Source organism: Dicentrarchus labrax, unplaced genomic scaffold (assembly GCF_905237075.1).
Source record: "Dicentrarchus labrax unplaced genomic scaffold, dlabrax2021, whole genome shotgun sequence".
Taxonomy (NCBI): domain Eukaryota; kingdom Metazoa; phylum Chordata; class Actinopteri; family Moronidae; genus Dicentrarchus; species Dicentrarchus labrax.
Genome location: NW_026136705.1, coordinates 28,061,169 through 28,082,328, shown reverse-complemented (window position 1 = coordinate 28,082,328; position 21,160 = coordinate 28,061,169). Strand labels below are relative to the sequence as shown.

At 39.1% G+C, this 21,160-nt stretch overlaps 1 protein-coding gene across 2 annotated transcripts; it reads right to left on the bottom strand.

The window, feature by feature from the left end:
* Positions 1-414: 414 nt before the first annotated feature.
* rsf1b.1 (remodeling and spacing factor 1b, tandem duplicate 1) lies at positions 415-19,388 on the bottom strand. 2 transcript variants are annotated; one of them, XM_051401318.1, is made up of 16 exons: positions 19,220-19,388; positions 16,684-16,775; positions 15,789-15,881; positions 14,196-14,401; positions 13,937-14,055; positions 10,726-13,406; positions 10,333-10,614; positions 10,085-10,189; positions 9,919-9,998; positions 8,688-8,742; positions 8,483-8,601; positions 7,577-7,644; positions 7,245-7,458; positions 6,924-7,147; positions 5,176-5,355; positions 415-4,204 (listed from the first exon to the last, which is right to left on the bottom strand). In XM_051401318.1, exons 1-16 carry the CDS (start codon positions 19,371-19,373, stop codon positions 3,615-3,617), a joined length of 5,262 nt encoding a protein of 1,753 aa, XP_051257278.1. In that variant the 5' UTR covers positions 19,374-19,388; the 3' UTR covers positions 415-3,614. The 2 variants fall into 2 exon arrangements, with proteins under 2 accessions (XP_051257278.1, XP_051257279.1); XM_051401319.1 differs by lacking the exons at positions 8,483-8,601; positions 8,688-8,742.
* Positions 19,389-21,160: the final 1,772 nt, after the last annotated feature.

Here is a 21,160-nt window from a genome sequence, read left to right as displayed (position 1 = left end):
AGCATGGAAGGACGATCTACAGGAGGTTTCTTTTTTATATTCTTTATGCTTAATCAATCAATATTGGTTGTTAATTAAATTCTAAGTATCCATGTATATGCCAGGCGTATGCTTATAGTCATACAATGTTGGATATTTACAAGTATACATACATAAGTAAGAATATATTTATTTTTTTCTCATTATTTTTATAAGATGTTGAATACTAAATAAACATATTGTTAAAAACTTTACTACATGTAATAATTGTACTTTTTTTTTGCAAATTTTACAATGTTTTTCACAAAAAATGGCCTAAAAAAGCAATTTTTTTTAGAAAAGCTGCTGTGAAATCAGGCATTTAATGTATTAAATATATTAACAATGGTCGAGAAGACCTTTCAAAATCAAAAGCAAACTTAAGACAGGGCGACATGAGGCTTGAAACCCATTTTATTATGACAAATGTACAAGATCAGATTCATAAGAAATAACAGTAAAGTTAACAAAAAAAAAAAAAAAAAAAAAAAGTAAGGAGCTGACAAAACACCAACAACCAGTCTACGAGCATCTATACACAGTGGACAGGGTGTCTTTCCTCCCAGATTCATCATGAGGTAAATAGGAAAACTCTGTTAACACTTCAGTCATTGGCACCGACTTCCTCCCTTAATCCCATCGCAGCCTTTATTTCCTCCTCCTCCTCCTCCTCTTGCTACAGGTTTTATATCATAATAATAATACATTCTCCTCATCTCCGTGGAGCTTTTTTAAAACAGGGTTACATACAGCACATAAGACATTCCTTTACTCCGACCCGATCCACACACACACACACACACTCACACACACCTATTACATTTTGAATTGGGGTTTTATTTTTCTTTCTATATTCTGTCCAACTATAATCTAAAAGTTAAATATTGTGTATAGAAGCCTAAAGCTGTGTGCACTGCGAGCAGCACGTATGGGTTTTGTCTTGGAAGTCATGTTTTTGGCCGTAGCCGGTATCAAAAAAACGGTATGATAAATAGAGTGGTTTATCCTCTGTGAAGACCATGCTGAGACTAATTTACAAAATATTTTACAAACAGGCCTCGTTTCTCCTCTTAAAATCAGATTCAGCTGTCCTAGATTTTTTATTTTTTTCCCCTTCTCCCTCTCTCTCTCTCTCTCTCTACGATAATCCTTTTCTCTCCCAGAGCTTCTGTAACCTTTAGTAGGTCATGCCATCCTATGCAGTTTCACTGTGAACGATGAGATTAATCCTGCAGCATCTACTTCACAAGTCCTTCAGCACTGATGCAACAGGTCATTAAATCCTTTAAAAAAAAAAAAAAAAAACATGCCAAAGTTTTCTGGTTTTCTTACAAAAAAAACCCAAACAAAAACAAAAAAACAACTGTTGTGCCAATATTACTTCCCTACAAAAGAAAACTATTAGAAACTCATGCAATCCCAAAGAATTGCCCAATATATTTTTCCATGATTAAAAAAATGCCTCTAAATATATTACAGCAAAAACTACAGATATACACACAGACTGGTTCCAGCAGAGGTCAGTGAAGTCATTGGTTTGTTTGTTTGTTTGTTTGTTTGTTCTGTCCACCCCCCCTCCCCCCCTTTATTCAAAAACTGCATCCCGACTTTCGCTTCAAAACAAAAAATTAGGCTTTTTTTTTTGCAATTTTCCGCAAATCTCCATCTTTGTTTGAGGTCTTTAGAAGTTGTCAGTCGACTGCAACCCGACCCGAATGTCAACTCATGATTATGAAAATAGAGAATTGTGACTAGAAATGTTGTTTTGTATGCAGGAAGATAAAAAGGAAGCAGAATAAGAAACAAAAATAAAAGATTAAAATAAAAAAAGAGAGGGTTTTGGAGCTTAGTGTTATTTCAGTTAAAAGCCACGAGTCTGCAGGTTTTTGAACCTCCTATGAAGGACAATGTACAAAGAAAATAAGACACTTTACATTTCGCTCAAAGACAACAAATAAAAGTTTAGATATACAAAAAAAAAAATACATTATAAAAAAAAAAAAAGATAACATAAATGTAATAAGAGGAAACTAGATTAGATCTCAAGATTAGGAGGGATGAGAGTTTTTTTTACTTCTGACTTTGTTTCCCCGAAACGAACAGAGTACTCAAACAAAAATAAACCGGGAGTTCACCATTGATACTGACGGCAACACACACAGTTAAAATAATTATATGTTTACAATATACAAAAAGCTGCTTCAACAAAAAGAGTTCGAGGGGAGGGGCTAACAAACCAAAGTTGGTCGACTGGTTATTAGTCTAGAAGGTTATTCGACAGGAATAAATATTCTCATCTGAAGCTTCAAATTATATATATTTATATTTATATATAGAGAGAGAACAGTTTAAAGCAAACAGTTGGACATTTTGGGAAATACTCTTTCTGGAGTTAGATGAGATAATCGAAGCCACCCTCGTGTCTGTCTGTTGAATATATAAAGCTACTGCAGCCAGTTAGTGTAGCTTAGCATAAAGAGTGGAAACAAGAGGAAACAGCTAGCCTGGCTCTGCCCAAAGGTAACAAAAAAATAATAATTTTAATGAATAAAATTTGCTGTTTTATGGAGGGTGAAGGCGTCTGTGAAGTAACATTTATACACACATTATACAGACATAATAACACAGCCACAGAGGCGTTGGTAGGCGGACTTTGTAAGAACTAAGGATGTGCTGGTATCATATTTTTATGTTACGATTGTCTAAAAATATAACTGTAAACCGTATCAACATCAAAACTTTCCTCAAGTACAAATATTGATGCTAAAATGTCTAAAATTTGATCTGTTTTGGGCGTTACAGACCGACTGTCTGCTGCTGTTGGGCTCAGCAGACAGAAAGTAGCGGCGTTAAAAGAGGAACAACACACCCTCTAATGTTTTAAAATCACCCTGAACCTCTCCATTTGGGACTACTTTACGTCAGGACGGAGGAGGGCGGCCCTATTTTGCCGCAGTGGTTCGGACGTATCGGATAACTTATATTCACCGTACAGACTTTAAAGTGGTATCAAGTACTTTTCCCAAAATGTCAAACTATTCCTTTAACGGATTAAAATGTAAAAAAAAAGATTAATTTTTAACAGATGCCTCCAAAACTTCAGATTAATAACGGAATGATTTATTTTACTCATTTAAAAATAGGCGATCTTTAACTGTTTCCCCTCACCGTAAACAACGTCAGTGCCAATTGTCCGTCGGCGTGGACGAGAACAGGAGCTAAAATTTGTAGAAATCTTGGATGCAACAAAAGTAAAAACAAAAACGGGACGATGTGAGACACGTTCTTTAAAAGAGGAAAAGCAGGAGGTTTGGCAGTGGAGCTGGATGATGCGGTTGGTGTGCAGGTAAACGGATTATTACCAAACCAAAAGACAGTTTGGTGCCCTTATACAATCCCACAGGGACAGCGTTAGACTGGTGACAGGTATCCAGTTCTTACCGTGGCCGAGACTGCTGAGACTCTAGCTCCAGATGACGCGAGTAAAAAGGACGACGAGGAAGTGTCGGTGGGACGAAGGGGGGGGGAATAATAAAGTTAAGCAATATAAAAATACAATACCACAAAAAAAATGAAACAGTACACCATTTTGTTTTTTACAAGTCTTCGTTATTGCAGACGTAGTCCACTAGGTCTGTGACACCTAACAGGTCGTCTTCGTCATCGTCCGGCGCTCCAATCTCCTGGCCGACCAGACCGTTTGGTGCGATGGCAGCAGCTGGTGTGGCACTGGTGTTTTTGGGTGGCTCCAGATGTGGGATGAGGACTGGAGTGGTGGCGGTGGTTGTGGTGGCGGCGGCGGTGGCGGCGGGCCGGCTGATGAGGCCCTCGAGGTTCTTTATCGGGCTCTGTCCGTTGGTTGGTGGCAGCTCCACCGGATTACAGTCCGCCGCGTTTGTTCCCTTTGACTCCTCGTCTTGTTTCTCCGCCGCTTTCTTCTCCTTCGGTTTCTCCTCTGGCTCCTCGTCCGAGTCGTCCGAGTCGATGCGGTTCACCCGTTTGCGGATGGGGCGATCCTCCTCCGACGATTCGTCCGAGTCGTCGTCCGAGTCGTCCTCTTCGGACGCTCTCCGGCGTTTTAGTGCGAGCCGCCTGCGCCGCTGCCGGGAGTCTTCCTCCGAGGAGTCGGCTCTCCTCTTCACCCTCCGATCCTTCGACTCCTCCTCAGAGTCTCTGGAGAAACTCGCTGGGAAAAGAAAGCAAGAAACACTTTTAGTTAACAACCTTTTTTACACTAATAGGATCAATATTTCTGCCGTCGGTGACAGAAATATGACCTCCCTCCATATTGTACATGCTGACACCGTTTTAAAAAAAGCTGATTAAAGCTGAGCATCGTTCTGATCCAACTAAATGTATTAAACCTAAAAACCACCCTGCAGCATTTCCTTCATCTTTAATAGGATTTTTAAAGTAATTTCACACTGCAAACATGACTGTGTGACTCACCTCCTCCCTACGTGTGACTGACGTTAGTGGTGGTTGCAGCTCCCCGACATCAATAATTCATTTAATATCATAAAACTGGAAAGATGTGCAGGATAGTTCCCTCCAAATTACTGTCATTTTCAGCCTTGTGCTAGTTCAGTGTGCAACTATATCTGTATCTAGGCTTTATTTTATGGCAAAAACAGGAAATAAACAGCACTATTACTACTACTAAACATGAAATGTGATGTTTTATACTTTACTTTAAATCACATCTGTATAAAAATACTGTATTTAGTTTTTACATACAACCCTAATTCTATTAGACGGAGGGTATTTCTATTATTGTTGTATTTTTTTAAGCTTCACTTTAATATCTATGATACTTTGCACATCGGTTATTATCTGTATGATTAAATATGTCTATATCTGTCTTGCACCATGAGCTCATCAATGGTAACTTATTACCTAATCACAATCACAAACACGCCTCCGTTATCTGCGTCCTTATGAATGATATCGAACCACTTTAATCCTAACTTAGCAGCTGAATATTAACCTGGAAATAAGACCGTTATTGTCTCTGTCCGTGGTGCTGAAAATCTTTGTGAACAAGCATCTAACTAAAGAGGCAGAACATCTTATATCCGTCAATACTGTGGTATCAAAGGTCAAAATCGCGGCCCGTAGCCGGTTGTTAACACCCAAATGTGCGTTTTCCTGACTCACCCTCGCTGTCGGAGCTCTCCTGCTGACGTCTGGGTTTCATTTTGGCCCGGTTGGTTTCTGCCTGAGAGCCTTCAGACTCAGACGTCTCGCAGTAATTCACCTGCTTCTTCTGACTCCGCCGAGACCGCCGTCGGCTCATATCCAGATCACTGTCGCTGTACTCACTGGAGCCTTCAGTCACTGGACACACACAGAAAGTAATAATGAGGTTACAAATGTAAGGATACTCTGCCAGCGACATCCGTCTTCTCAAAGCCGACTGAAACACATCCTGACTGTTTTAGAGACAATATGAATATTTTAAATCTGTAAAATTAGACCTTATTCATGATTTAAAAACAACTCTTCCCAGGAATACAAAGCACAAATGGAGAAGACTTGAGGATCCTCTGGAACATTTTTATTTTATGAGACATTACGTGTAACGATTATTTTCTTTACGGATACATCTGTTGAGCTTTTAACTGTTAAGTCTATAAAATGTCGGGAAAAAAGTATACAAATGGCCCATAATACGTTTTTTTGGGTGCTTTTAAATCGTTAGTTTGTCCAGGTGAAAGTCTAAACACCAAAGATATTTAACTTACAAGATATAGAATAAATAAAATCCTCATATTTGATAATGTTTTAGAGTTTTATCACAATATATTACTCAAATTATTAGTTGATTATGTAAATTGCCGGAGATTCCTTTTCTCTCGACTGAGAATTTGATTAATTTTAAAATGATGAACCTATTCAAACAATGAATATCATGTTACCAATATGAATATTTTTTCATTATTGATGTTTTTTCACATTAAGATAAACATGTAAAAATAAAATAAAAGAAGAGTTCCATGTTCACTATCAAACCCAAAATAACTAATGTTGTTCTGTTTTTAATAATAATTTGCAGGAAAACAACAACAGAATATGATCACATAATCGTTAATTCGAGTTAAAGCAAGTTTAAAGTCGGCCACGGTGATATCTGGAGTTAATCTCATTAGTCTCTCCACGATTTTTTAGGCTTTTTGGGGGATTGTTGCAGCCTAAAATGAAATGAAAAATGCATGTTGTGATGTTTTTAGGATTTAGGATGTTTTGTATCATTCATTAATAAAAAGGCAGCTTGTTCTAGTGAGAATAAACTCGCACTGTTTGGAGGGTAAATGTGAGACGTTTGGGTCACACACGTCTGCATCTTCACAACCAGAAACAAGGAAGTGAGTCTGGTGACGTTTGGCGAAGAAAACCTCACTAATTGATTATTGTGCTGATTGGTCGCGCAGAATTCATGAGGATTGGTTGAATTTGCTTTAATTATTGCGATTGCAACTTGGTGGAGGGACTTGTCTTTGCAATTTTTGCTGTAAAATGCCCTAATTTAGGTATTAGAATAACCGTAAAGACGCGTTTTCACTCAAAAATAACGATAGCTGGTTATATTAGTGGTCTAATAGTCCTGTAAACTGCTACACTACGGTACATGCTGCAGTTTAAAGGACTGCCATGACTCCAGATGTCTATTTACTGACTCTAGAAACCGCATCTACAAGAGGGATAGACGGATGAAGATACTATCTCTGGTTATGAGAGGGTTACTTTGTTCATTCTGACCCTGAAAATCACCAGAAATTGTAAATTGTCTGTAAGCTACAGACAAAACCCCCTAAAAAATAATGAATTAAATCTTCAGCAACATCTTAACGTGGTTTTAACAGAGGAGATCAGGGACACAATACTAACTAATATGATCTACATACCTATTTCATCTTCATCATCCTCATCCGTCTCCTCCTCCTCGTCATCCGAGTAGCCTCTCGGTCTCCGCCGCTTTCTGGAGCTCCGTCGTTGTTTCCGCGGCCTCCTGGACCGCGTGGAAGTGCGATGCTTCCCGCTGCTGTTGCTGCCGTACTCGCTGTTGTTGGAGTCCGCCTCCGTGTCACCCTCGGAGTCGTTTTCCGACACGACAAACTCTTCTTCTGAGCTGCAAACAGGGAGGAAGAACGAACAAACGTCATCATTTAACCAACATTGTTTTTTTTTACATTAGAGTGCCACAACTGTTGTCTTTGCGTTGCTACCTTTCACTGATGCGAAACTCTTCCTCGCTTTCCTCCTCATCCACCGTGCTGTCGCTGTCCAGGTCGTTGAGTCGCCGGCGTTTTTTCCTGCGCTGACCGGTGGTGGGTCGCGGCGGGCGGCCGTTCTCCTTGCCCTCCTCTGCTTGGAGGATGGCGGACATGTCCTTTCCTCTGTGGCCTGTGATGTTGGCCATGTCTTTACCCCGACCAGCTCCTGTGGAAAAAACCCACTCGTCATCATCACAGATCTTAAATCCCATCTCAGTGTCAGATGTATCACTTTTAAACACGAGGCTTTTTTCCAAGAAGAGTAAGAACTCGTGTCCTCCTACCTCCGCCTTCTGCTTCTTTGATGTCTTCCTCAATCGCCTCCTCGATCGCCTCATCGAATTCATCGAATCTGTAAAATTAAATCAACATAGACATAAACTCCCTGTAATCACATGAATCACAATGCTTATATATAGCACACACATAAGGTCTGATGGAGTTGCACCAGGAACGAAGGAATCTCCGGTATTATCGCCATTTTTTGTTTTGTTTTTGCAAATAACTTTATAAGGAGTACAACAGGATGTTTTATCTCGGTACCTGCTTGTACTAATCACCTGCACTCTCCCTCCTCCAGCCTCCTGGGTCCTGTTCACCGACGACTTATCAGCCGAGAGTGACTTGTTAAACCGAACACCGGCGAGACTGCTGGTGTTTGCAGTCAGGAGTTTGTCCAGAGTGAGAGAGGGCGGAGGCTACGTGACTTTCACTCCTGTGTGGTATTATGATCCCGGGCTCTCGAGAACACCAAGCATCAGACTGTATTTCAACTCACTTATATAATTCCAGGTGTTGTAATGTTCAGCCATAACGTTATGACCACCTGGGCACCAACAGACTGTGTGTTCTGACTCCTTTCTAACAGAACCAGCAATAAATGTTTCAGCAGCTACAGTAGCTCGTCTGTTGGATCGGACCACACGGGCCAGCCTTCAAAGCCATGACTCCTGCCTCCGGTTCTTTCCCTTCCTTGGACCACCTTTGATAGGTACTGATCTCTGCAGACCGGGAAGAGCTGCAGGTTTTGGAGATGCTCTGACTCTCTTCTCTTCTAGCTTTATGAAATAAACACCTTTTCTGAATGTTTTGTAGTCCTTTGCATCAAATCATCCACTGAATGTGAAATAAAAATCAGCACATAAAAGAGTAAATGTACTCATATAACTATATAAAAGTATGTGTCAGACCTGTAGCTGATGGATTTCTTCGCCCTCGTCGACCTTCGACCCCAGCTCTTACTTCTCTTTGCTTCTTTCTTCTCTTTGATAATGATCGCTGGCTTTTCTTCCTCTACCTCCACCTCCACCTGTGTGACGAGTGAGGATCTACGTTACAAACACCGGCAGGCGAGTATCGATCCGGCATTAATGTACGATCGCACTCCGTACTTACTGAGGGCGTGATGATGTTTTCAACACTGATTCCAACATAGATTAGACGCTCTTTCCTGGGAGGAGATCATAGACATTAAGAAAGCCCAAAATCACCGACTCTCTCTCTGAATACAGGGATGAACGCTTCATTTCACGGCCAATTAAGTGCTCAGATATAATAGAAATGATATTAAACAAAAAAACTATATATTTTTTGTTGTTAATTAGCTTTTTTCTTAGTCTGTCGTGTTTAAGTGTTTCAAAGATTCAAGGTCTTTCACAAAGCAGGGCTGTGTAATGACATTCAGATTGTTCGTTTGAAGCTCTGCGAGAGATTTTACTGTGAAGGAGCTGAAATTTCACAGTAAAATCTGTCATTGGAGTTCATCTAAATCTTCAGGGACTGGACAGAATTATCAGAGCGCACATAAAGAAATCCAGAGGCATGAGACAGCGGTTCCTGGACATTTTCACTTGAGACGAAACCAGAAAATAAGTTTGGTTCAGTTAAAACAAACACGCTCTCTAACAGTCGGTCATTATCCAGAGCATACGACCAACTTACTGCCAATCATTTATCTCTCTGTGACACCAGAGAAGATAAATAAAACACATTAGAAGCATTAAAGTGAAGAATTTCCCACGTTGGGTCCCGATGATGCCAAAACTGTCCAATCGATGAGTTACCAGTTTACTCCTCTTGGTTTGTTTGACAGGAACTAAAATGCGACAATTTAAAGTTGTTTCTCCCTCCATCAGGGATCAAATGAACACCGCAAGTCTACTTGTGATGTCTTATCACAAGAGGAATATTTTGTTTTGAGATGGTTTCATTTGAGTGCTTGTACATGGTGGGAATTGTTGTGTGTCTGTGAATAATATTATAAAGAATATAAGATGCTTTATATGTAAAATGTCCTTAGATAACTTTTGTTAAGATTTTGGGCGATATAAATAAAACTGAATGGAATTGAAGGATTTTTAGAGGCCAGGTTGGGAACCACAAGCTTATTTGTGTTTGTGCTTCAATTGGATTAAATTATTTTGTAAAATGTTCCTGTTGTACATTTTAGTTTTGAAACAAAACTTTCCACTATGTCCATCAGTGATGCAGTAAAACCACCAAATGTTGAAGCTAACAAACAGCCCATGTGTTACACAGGAGTTCGGTACATTGCTTTGGTTCACTGTTGCACTCCCTAAAGCCGTTAACAGCATTTTTAAAACAGTCGTGGCACAAAATGTCTCACCTTCTCTCAGCCCGTTCCTTCTTTTTCAAAGCAGCGTCGAGATTTTGGAGCTGCTCTTCCAACTTGTCGCAGAGCTGCTTCTACAAGAGGGGACGAAAACATTCAATCTACGGTCACATTTTTTGTTGATGCTCTCTAACGTGCGGCGCCTCTGGATGGTACGTACGTGTTGACAGGGTGGACAGAACCATTCTCCATCGGGGATGATCATGAGGGGAGGTCTTAGGCAGGCTGTGTGGTACCCGCTGTCACACGAATCGCACAGCAAGATCTAAAAAAAAAAAAAAAAAAAGGAGATATTCATTATTTATTTTAGATTATTTGTATAAGTTTTATATGTGTATTTGTTGTTTTTCATATATAAACAGAATATCTTTGTGATTTGGACTGTTGGTCTGAATATAAATTACCTACCAGCTCAGGGTGATTTGGAAGACCACAATGTTTGCAGGGGTCGTCATTGGGAGGTAGGTCGTCGTCCGAGGACGTCGAGGAGTCTGAGCTTCGCCTTTCGCGGTTGCGATTCCGCCTCTTTCTGCTTCGCTCAACCTTGTAGTCTTCGTCGCTGTCGTCCTCTTCCTCGGTCTCGTCCTCCTCGCTGGACTCCTCGTCGCTGTTGTCGTCTTCATCTTCCGAGCCTTTCTTTTTACGACGCGTTCGCGTGTTGGACCATCGTACCTTCCGCCGCTTTCTCCCCTTAAATAAACAACACGTGTTGAACTGTTAAGGTTATAAACTGTAAACACTTTATCAAATCATTGATAACGTTAATGATCAAATCATTGATTAAATTCTCAACGACCTTACCTTAGATTTGGGCTGACCCTCCTGATCCGCCTTTTTCTCCCTTGGTTTCTTCTGAACAGCTTTCACCTCCTCCTCTTCCTCATCCTCCTCGTCCTCGTCTTTTTCTTTCTCGCCCTTGTCGTCGTCGTGCTTCTCAGCCGGCGGAGGAGCCGGCGTCTTTTCCTGCTTCTTGTCGTGGATCTCCACGGCCTTCGGCGTCGGCCTGGAGATCCTCGGTGACCTTCGAAGAGACCTCCCCGTGTTCGTATCGGACTCTGAATCTCCTTGTCTCTCCTCTCGGAGAAGTTCAACTTTCCTCCGGGGGACCGGACGCTTGACTTTACGACGGACAACCTCTTCCCGAGCATCTGGCGGAGCTTCCCCACCATTCGCCACCTCTTTTTTCTTTGCGGACTCCTCTTCCTCACTTTTGCTTTTGCCTTCCTCGTCAGTGGGCTTTTCGGAGTCTTTGCTCTTGTGTCCTGCTTTCTCGGTCTCAATTGAGGATTTGCAGTCGGGTTCTTTGCTCACATTTTGCTGCCCAGATTCGTCCGTCTTGGTTGAGGTTTCGCTTTCTTTATGAGCTGGTTTCTCCTCATTTGTCTCGTCGGTTTTTAGGAGTTTATCCGGTGTTGAATCCTCTTCACTCTCTTTGTGTTTCTTACTCTCACTCTTAAGTTTTTCATCGTCTGCATCCTTTTTATTTTCCTTGTCGGCATCCTTTTTACTTTCTGATGATGGAAGCTCTGCCTCGATATTTTTGGGCTGTTCTTCAGGCACCTTTTCCTGTTCGGTGTCTGGCCTTTCAGGTTTTGTATCAGTTTCTTTAGAGACGTCCGTCTTCTCAACAGGACTGGATGGTTCATCTTTCCCTTCAGATGCCTCCACCGTCGTCTTATGTGCATCCGAGTTCATCTCAGTCTTGTCATCCTCTTGTGGCTTTGTCAGATCCTGTTTAACGGCCACTGCTTCTACCTCCATGGGCTCGGGCGCGGACTCACTTATCTTGCCAACATCATGCACCGTTTGGTCTTCACAGTTGACAGTTTTCTTTATGTCTTCAGGCTTTTCCGTCTTTTCCGTCTCTTCCATCTTTTCAGCGTTAGTCTCGGATGCTGCACTTCCTTTCTCCGGAGTGATCTCTGCGTCTTTGATGTTATCCTGCTTCTCGACAGGTTTACACGAGTCTGATTTGTCTAACTTTTTAACAACAGAAGAGTTCACGCTCTCTTTAGTGCTGGGTGTTTCTTCTGATTTCTCACTGGTTAATGATTTCTCAGCCTTTTTGATAACATTAGAGCTTTGTGTGACTCCTTGGGTCTCTGTATTATCCCCGTCTTTTGGTATTTCTGTCTTTTTAATGACAGACGGCGATACGGCGTCTTCAGAGTCAACCGATTTCTTTGCAGGATCTCTGTCTGCACACTGCGTCTCTGTTGCTTTGATGACTCCTGGTGACTCTTTCAGCTCTGAGTTAGATTTCTCAACGTTAGCCTCTTGTGTTGTGATTTCTTTAGCGTCTCTCGTCTCCGTTTGCTTCACGTCGGTTACGTTTTCTGTCAACTCCGACGTCATGGTTCCTTCGCTCTGACTTTTCCGTGATGTGTCCGTGTCTACGCAGGCTGGTTTTTCCTCTGAATCTTTTGATTCAACGTCTTTGGATGTGATTTTCTCTGACTCACCGGTTGTTAATGTTTCATCGGTTTCCTTTAACGTGATCGTCTTGTCTCCTGTACGAGAGTCTTTTTCATCCGCCGGTTTGATTTCTTTTATGTGTTCATGCTCTTCGTGATTAGACGACTTCTCAAGTGCGTTATTTACATCTTTAGATAAAGGTGGCGGTTGTGTTGGCGGTGGCGGAGACTCGTGTGCTTCTTTCTTTTCTGTTGATGCAGCACTTTGCTTTTCTACTTGCATATCTTGATTTTTCTTGTCCACATCTGCTCGGTGTGATTCTACTCCCTCCGTGACCTTCTCTGCACTGCAGGCTTCATCCCTTTTATCTTTCAAATTCTTCTTGACTGTGGACGGTGAGTCATTTTCTCTGGTTCCTACGGATTCACCTGCAGCCGGCTGAGTCGTCTGCTCTTTGTCTTTTAGTGACTCGCACAGATGACTCTGGAGGCCTTTCTCTAGTGTGGGCTGAACTTCCCCATTAACGTGATCGTTTACACTCGCTTTCTTTGTCTGTTCGGGAGCCGAGTCAGCTTTCGGAGCTTCCTTGACCTGAGAAACAGATGGGTTTTGCACTATAATGGGGCTATTCTTTTCAAAGTCTTCGCTAAACTTCATTCCTCTTTTTTTCAAAGGGATTTTGGCCTGTTGGTCGTTCTTCAGAGCCTGCTGAATCTCCTCTGCGCTGTTCTTCTTCGCCTCCTCTCCCTTTTCTGCTTTTACTGATATACACAGCGTCTCAGCGGCGGGTTCACTTGTTGCTGTGCTGGTTTTAATGTCTGACACCTCCATCGGCTCTTCTTTGATGTTCTGGGCTTTTGTACTGATGCTGAGATCCACCGCGGGCTTTTCTGAGCTGAGTTCTGCTTCAGCTTTCCCTTCAACGATGCCGTTCAGTGATGATTTCACCTCAGAAGCTTCTGATATCAAGTCGTCTTTCTGTGTTACTTTTTCATTGCTCTCCGTCTTTGGTGAGACAGACTTGTCTGAGTCTTCATCTGATGTGTCCTCAGACTTCTTAACGTCACCTGTAATATGAAATAAAAGATCAAATAGAAGAATACAATAAAAAGAGTTCTCCAATTACTAATGTTGTCCAGATCATCGTGACAGTTCAGAGAACACTTAATCTTTGTTTTGCAAAGCTAATTATTGTGATAATGAATTTAAAATGCGCCCTGACAATTGTAATAAAATCACGATGCAGAGTTGCAGTGAAAAGATCGAAAAGACAAACGGGTGCTTGTTTTACTCTAAATTACGTTATTTAAAACCTGTAACTGAGAAACATGTTTCTCATCATAGAAATAGATCATAAGATAATAAGACAGAGAGAGACTTAAAACCGTGATACGATCCGAACCGTGAGTTCTGTGGTCTCCTGCACACCGAATCGATTACTGTAACAAGGTTTTTTATAATGAAAACTGTCAGGTTTTACAGAAAGTCTTACAAATAAATAAACACAAGCACCAATGACCTGCGTCTAGTTTCAAAAACTCTCAACGCCTTTGATTTCAAGGACCAGTGGGAACTCCAGTTTAAGTATAACCTTTACCTTCTGCTTTCTCTTTGCCCTCCTCGGCCAGAGCCTTGGCTTCTTGATCTTTTTTTAACAGCTCGGGGTCAATTTGAGTCTTCAGCAGAGCCACAACCTCCGCCAAGTCATTTCTATCTCTGCAGGAATGAAAAAAAAAAAAGAGTGTGTGAGTATAACAACTCCGCTTTCAGAGTAACTAACACACACAAGAATCAAATTTAATTTCACAGTGCCTGCAGCACATTGGCTCCGTTAAAAATCACTTCTGTCCGCTTACTTGACGATGCACTTCCACGATGACCCGTCTAAGTCGTCCTGTTCCTCCACGTAAACGCGCACGTTGTCGTCCTGGTCCAGTTGATACCAGTACATCTGACCGTCTTTGTCCCGGCCGATCGGCTGCAGCCGCATCTTATCCGGATCCTCCTCATTGATGACGGTTTTGAACTTCACGTTTTCATCAAACTGACACTCGCACAAATACTGGAGGGAGAAAAAAGGCACAGAATTGTTTGGAAATACATTAACTCTGTCACAGCACACCGTCTCCCTGTCGGCTGACCTCAACCTCGTCACAAAGTTAGAGACAATTCACAGCAGGTGACTGGAGTTTTGAGAACTGTTTTTTGAGTGTTTACCCCTTTTTTTCTTATTAAGTTTTGGTTCAAGTTACCGACCAAGAGGTGTCAGGTATTAGATCAATGCTGGGGGGCAGCGAGGCAACCAAAACCCTAAAGATTCATATATGCACTGGTGAACAGGAGTATTAGCATCAAGTCTGAGGGTTGTGTTTGACCATCACATGTTTGTTCTTTGTTAGTTTAAGTAAAAATCTCTTGAGTTCTGTGAAGAAATAAAGCAAAAACAAACGTAGAAATCATTGCTGTTGCTTTTTAAGAATGGAGGATTCCTAGTTACTTTGCTGCAAACACTAATTAACAGCTAGGGGGGAAAAATATAGTCAACTGTTACCTGTAGTTACCCATTTGCACAGTTAGCAGTTTGTTAGAAAATAAGTGCTTACAACTTCTTAAAAGAAGAGTTTTGTTTACCAGCAGTTGAGTGAAGCAATGTCGCAAAGTTCAGCTCTTAAAAACTAATTTTCCAGGAGTTTTTTTTCTTGACAACACAGGACAGCACTCGCTCACAATGCTGGTCAGCGCCGGCTCACTTTTACGGCACGCTTGGCTGTTCTCCGACAGCGGCCTCAGCGGAGTCTCCCACAAACTAACTGAATGAATAACAGATCAAATCAAGTAGATCTGACAAGAGTATTTATCTTCTCATCTATTAGCCCAAAGGAAAAGTATAAAATATAACAAACAAACAACAAACTTGATACCGAAAGTTTGCTGCAAGGTGGAAAAGCTCTTAACTGACATATGAGCAGAGTAGCACGCCGTTTATCCCAACAACAGTCGAGTTTTAAACAAACATTTCCAGGACAACGTAGATTATTTCCAGCATATCTGCTCATTTTAATCAACTTCCAGGTTTCTTCTATGGCTGGAAAACTAGTCTCTAAATTTCCAGATTTTCCAGGACGCCTGGGAACCCTGACAGTAAAGTCTTTCCATTATTACAGACCGCTGTGGACACCACATCTGTGCAGTAGTTGACTTACTGACACTCTTGATGATGATATTTACGTCACATACGCCTCCCCCTGTGCTTCCTCACCGCAGTCTGGAGGGCAGTATCACTACATACCCCAAAATATCCGGAAGATGGAAGTAGATAACAGAAGCTATTATAGAGATAAAGTATATCTGCATCTGTGTACGTCAGCTCAGCAATAAACCGCAGCACGTAAATACAGAAGTTCAAACGTTCGAGGAAGCCAGACAACAACAAAAACCAGCATTCTTACTTTAAGTATACCCGTCTTGCACTCCGTCGGCATCTCCTTGTACCCTTTTTGCTCGAGTTCCCATGCCCAGGTTGTGTTGAACTCTTGGCACACCTGAGAGGAAAAAAAAAATCACAAATTTAATCCGCATTAAATTAACTTATTTCTTGTTAATATTACTATAATTTCTTGTTATTAAAGTCTGATCGAATACATAACTAACACAACAACACTGTGTACTTATTACTCCACCATCGTTGTTTACCTTTAACATCATTTGAGCTATAACAATGTAATAAACTGATTATGAGTTTCAGGTATTTCTGATGTTGACGCCACGCGAAGGAGAAATTACGAGCAGTTTCTCGACTGCACCCTTGAGTATTACAATAATTAATTAACAGGCAGGGTTTTAATACACAATCTAATGATGGTGTGAAGGTGAAATTAACTTCCCGCACAGCGTTTCAGTCTGATTTAGATAATTGTTTTGGTTTTTCAGCCTGTAACTCAACACGTTTCCAACAGGAAAACAACCAAACAGACAAAGTTAGCGACGAGCTGTCGGACATAGTGGGGCTTTCAGTAGAAAGAAATACATTTATAGAGTGAATATTGGCATAAAAACATCATATTGTGATTATTCTGACAGATATTGTGATTGCAGTATGATTATTATTATCTTCAGACTTACAGAACTTCATTATAAGTTAACTGCTGCTAATGGTAACGTTACTCTGTGTCTGCTGAATGTATAAAGAGACTCTTAGAAATCAATTAATGCAGCTTTATGTTGTTTTTATTGATTAACTTTAACTGTTGTAGCAGCCTGAAAGTCAAAACACATAAACAAACACAGTCTTACTACACTTTATCGTGCATTATGTGTAAACAAACACGAGAACTCGAGGTTTACCTTTACTAGATATTTCTCCCATCGGTCTGCCGACACCGACTTGCCGATCTTCCTCAGCAACTTGACGTGAAGATCAACCAGCAGCTTCGGCACTGAGGAAACATTATAAAAGACGATTTATATGGATCAGGGTATCAGAAATAAATCGGTTTTACTGTCAAGGAAACACAGTAAACATTGTATGAGAAAAATATAAACAAAGAAGAAATAAAGACAAACATAAGACGACAAAATGTAGATTTGATTTTGACCTGTACAGTTTTGTGTTAAATATATATTATATAATAATACTGCAGTTTGTTTCATTACTTATCTCCATCTAAAACAACATGTTACTGACTAAAATAACCTAGTATATTAGATTATAATGTGGACGCAATAATGACTTGATATCAACATTATATATATATATATCAGCCATCAGTCGCTCTGCTCTCTAACTGAAACTAAAACCGATATTGATCGACCACTAGTTTGAAGTATAACGGATATTTACAACCTGTAAGATATATTTATTAGTATCCTGTAAAAAAAAAGACTCAACTCACAACTATCTTTGATCATATTCTCGTACAATTCGACCAGCGTACCAACATAAACGTCCCCGGGAGTCGTAGAGGAGCCTGAAGTGATCCTATGAATTAAATATATTAACTTAATATACCAGTTTATTGTAGTCTAACTCAATCTGTGACTCCACGATTCAGCCACAGAGCCGTTCTCACTTAAACATCGTCTGAAAGGTCAAAAAGGGGATTTTATTTACAGCCTTTTTGTCTGACAGCAGGTTGTGTTTCTGCCCAGAAAGATAAGTTTATAAACTCATATATCTGTGGATATGTTGTGATTTAAACGTTGGTTTCAGGCCTCAGCAAACACAGTATGGTTACGATGGGAAATCTGTAAGTATGCATGTATATTCAGGTGGGCCACAGCCAAAATACAAACTTTAATTTATACAAACAAGATGCTCCAAGAACTCCCAAATCTAAATCAAGTATAAAAAGTGATTTAGTGCTTTGATTTGGATGTTAAGAGGACAGACTTTCTAATAAATGTTGTTTTTAAAGCCGCTCAAACTTTGATTCATCCACCTCGGCGGTTACGTGGCACATAACCGTGGCGACTACGTGAATTATTTAAATGATTTTTGGTCATTTTAATTAAATCTCAGGTGTTTTCATGACTGGAGAACTCGTCTCTACATTTCCAGGTTTTTCCAGGACGCACGGGAATCCTGTACGGGGCTTTTAATTTGAAAAGGATGCAGCAAAAAGTCTAATATTTCTCCAAGACAGCCACTAAGTCTTTAAAATCTGTACAGCTAACATATTCAGAGTTCATTTGGAGGTCTTTCTTTCCCTCCGCTGTCTGACTCTTAAAACTCAGCAATGACGTAATGTTTACACTCATCTTTTATACCTGCACTGTGCAATTACACCCCACATTTATAGCTTATATTACCTTCAAACTACACTGCTGTACATGTATGTCTACACCGGGCCACAACCTCCTGACCTGTGCCTTTTGCTCCACATCGGTCTCACCTGTGTATAAAAAGGTGTATACAATGCACATACAACTCTTATTCTTATGTTTCTATTATATCTTCAGTTAATCTATTGTGACATGTTGCTATAGGAGGTGATTCCCCCCCTCAGCGTGGGATCAATAAAGCCTTATCTTTTATTTCAACTGGCCTCAAAGAGAGATAAAAAAAACATCACTTAAAATCAGGAAGACGTGAGACGCATGCGCAAAGCCACTCAGCATAGTAAAGTCAACCGCAATAAGCAACACAAACGGAAGTAGTTTACCTTTAAACACACACACGCACATGCTTGCGGGTACAGATTACAGTAGACGCGTGTGAGTGATACTTTACATTTAATATCTTAATCAAACACAACGATGAAGTTTAATTGATTTTAAACGGTCAAAAAGAAACAAACAAAAAAAAAAAAAAACATTTTATTGTGAAAGCCTCCACCGGAAGTTGTGCGCACTGACGCCAGCTTGTGTAAACCACTAACATGGCAGAGAAATATATCGAACAGCGGATAAAAGTGCACATTTACGCGCCCGTCGCGGACAATAACACCTCCGCAGACACCCGGGGCACGATGCGGGAGGCTCCCCGCAGCGTTACCGCACCGCAAACACTCACACACGAGCCCGCAGTCGGTGTCCCGCTCGCGCTAAACGTTAAAACCTAAAACGCGATTTTTTTTTTTTTTTTTTTTTAGCTTTAAAAAACGAGAAAAAATTAAAAAAAAAAAAAAAAAAAACCCTGAATTTAAAAAGAAAGTGACAGAAAAGCGCGAGTGAAGCGGCGGGTCGGTTGGTCGGTGGATTAAAAACCACCGACGCCTCCAGCAGCAGCTCAACTTATATTAAAGTAAACACAATAACACAACGGAGCTAACGTTAGCTCCGATGCTAACACGGTAACCGTCGCCCGTTAACGGCAGCTGGAGGGTGTGTGTGTGTGTGTGTGTGTGTGTGTGTGTGTGTGTGGGGGGTTTGGCCGCCTCACCGGAGGATGTGTCCCGGAGATATCGCTCCAGCTGGGGGAAGGTGAGCTCCGGTAGGTCCAGCAGCGCGCCGTAGCGCTCCAGGAAGGAGCAGATCGCGGCGTAATTCGGACTCAAACCGGGGGAAGAACTCGCCGTTGCCGCCGAAGCAGCCATCTTTTCCAACACCAGTGTCAAGCCAGCCGGAATGGAATGGAGTACTTCCGGTGTTAACAAAATAAAGCAGTGTGTTTTATTTTGTTGAAATTCACGTTTATTTTTTTTTTCCCCCCTCGTCTGTACATGTTATTTGTATATTATTATATACTTTTTACATTATTAATAACTTACCTATTTATCTTTTTTTTTTTTTTTTATCTTTTCTAAGTATTTTATTCTGTTGTTGTATTTTATTGTATTTAATGTACCTGGTTGCTATGACGACCCAATTTCACTCTGGGGATTAATAAAGTCTATTTATCTTTATTTATCTTTATTTATCTTTATTGATATATATTTATCTTTATTTATATTTATCTATATTTGTCTTTACTTATCTATATTTATCTTTATTTATCTTTATTTATCTATATTTATATTTATCTTTATTTATCTATATTTATCGTTATTTATCTATATTTGTATTTATTTATCTATATTTGTCTTTATTTATCTTTATTTATCTTTACTATTTATTTATGCTAATCTCATCTAATCCACTAAGTGCAATAATTTAACTTAACTGTTTATTTCTGCTAATGTCATTTATTCACTGTATAATAATACTTTATTTATCTTTATTTATATTTATCTTTACTTATATTTATCTTTACTTATCTATATTTATCTTTATTTATATTTATCTATATTTACATATTTAACGCTTATCATATATATTATTTCTATCTATATTTATCTATATTTATCTTTATTTATCTTTTATTTATCTTTATTTATCTATATTTATCTTTATTTATATTTATCTATATTTATCTATATTTATCTATATTTATCTTTATTTATCTTTATTTATCTTTATTTATATTTATCTATATTTATCTATATTTAACTTTGCTTATCTATATTTATATTTATCTTTTCTTATTATATTTTATTTTTTTTTTTTTTTTTTTTTTTTTTTTTTTTTTTTTTTTATATTTTTTTTTTTTTTTTTTTTATTTATCTATATTTATTATGATCTATATTTATCTTTATTTATCTTTATCTATATTTATCTTTATTTATCTTTATTGATCTATATTTATCTTTATTGATCTATATTTATCTTTATTGATCTATATTTATCTTTATTGATCTATATTTATCTTTATCTTTATTTATCTTTATTTATCTTTTATTTATATTTATCTTTATTTATCTTTATTTATCTATATTTAACTTTATTGATCTTTATTTATCTTTATTGATCTTTATTTATCCTCTATACAGTTCTCTACATTTATCTTATTTGATTTTATTTTCTGTGAATTTTATTTTACTTTTATTCTTATCTCTACTTTATATATTTACTAGAGTTTATGTTTACTTATACGTATTATTATACATATATAAAGTTTTACCAAGGACAATAAAGAAGTCTAAGTCTATAATAGTGATGAGGACAAATGTGTCCTGTACTTCTACTCCACGACGTTTCTGTGATAAATATTGTACTTTTTAACATATTTTTTATCATTTATATATAATGTTATATAATTATACTTTATACTGATTCATATTTTCCATCCAAAATAAAAACTCAATATATAATATATGGTGTTTTTTTTCTAAATTAAACAACCGAACATAAGATTAAATAAGATTAAAGTGTTTCTTACACCAAATAGAATAGTATACAATAATAAAAATATATATAGATGGTATATCCGTTAATAATAATAATAATAATAATAATAATAATAATAATAAAGTTGCCAAAGTGAGTTTTACATAGAAACACTATT

Bases quoted from the DNA above. Each gene is read 5' to 3' on its own strand.
- rsf1b.1 (XM_051401318.1), bottom strand. From the start codon at position 19,373: ATGGCTGCTTCGGCGGCAACGGCGAGTTCTTCCCCCGGTTTGAGTCCG. The intron at 16,776-19,219 runs GTGAGGCGGCCA...ATGTTTCCTCAG, and splicing joins TCTCCGGGACACATCCTCCG to TGCCGAAGCTGCTGGTTGAT. The intron at 7,645-8,482 runs GTCTGACACATA...TTAATTTTACAG, and splicing joins AAGAAATCCATCAGCTACAG to ATTCGATGAATTCGATGAGG.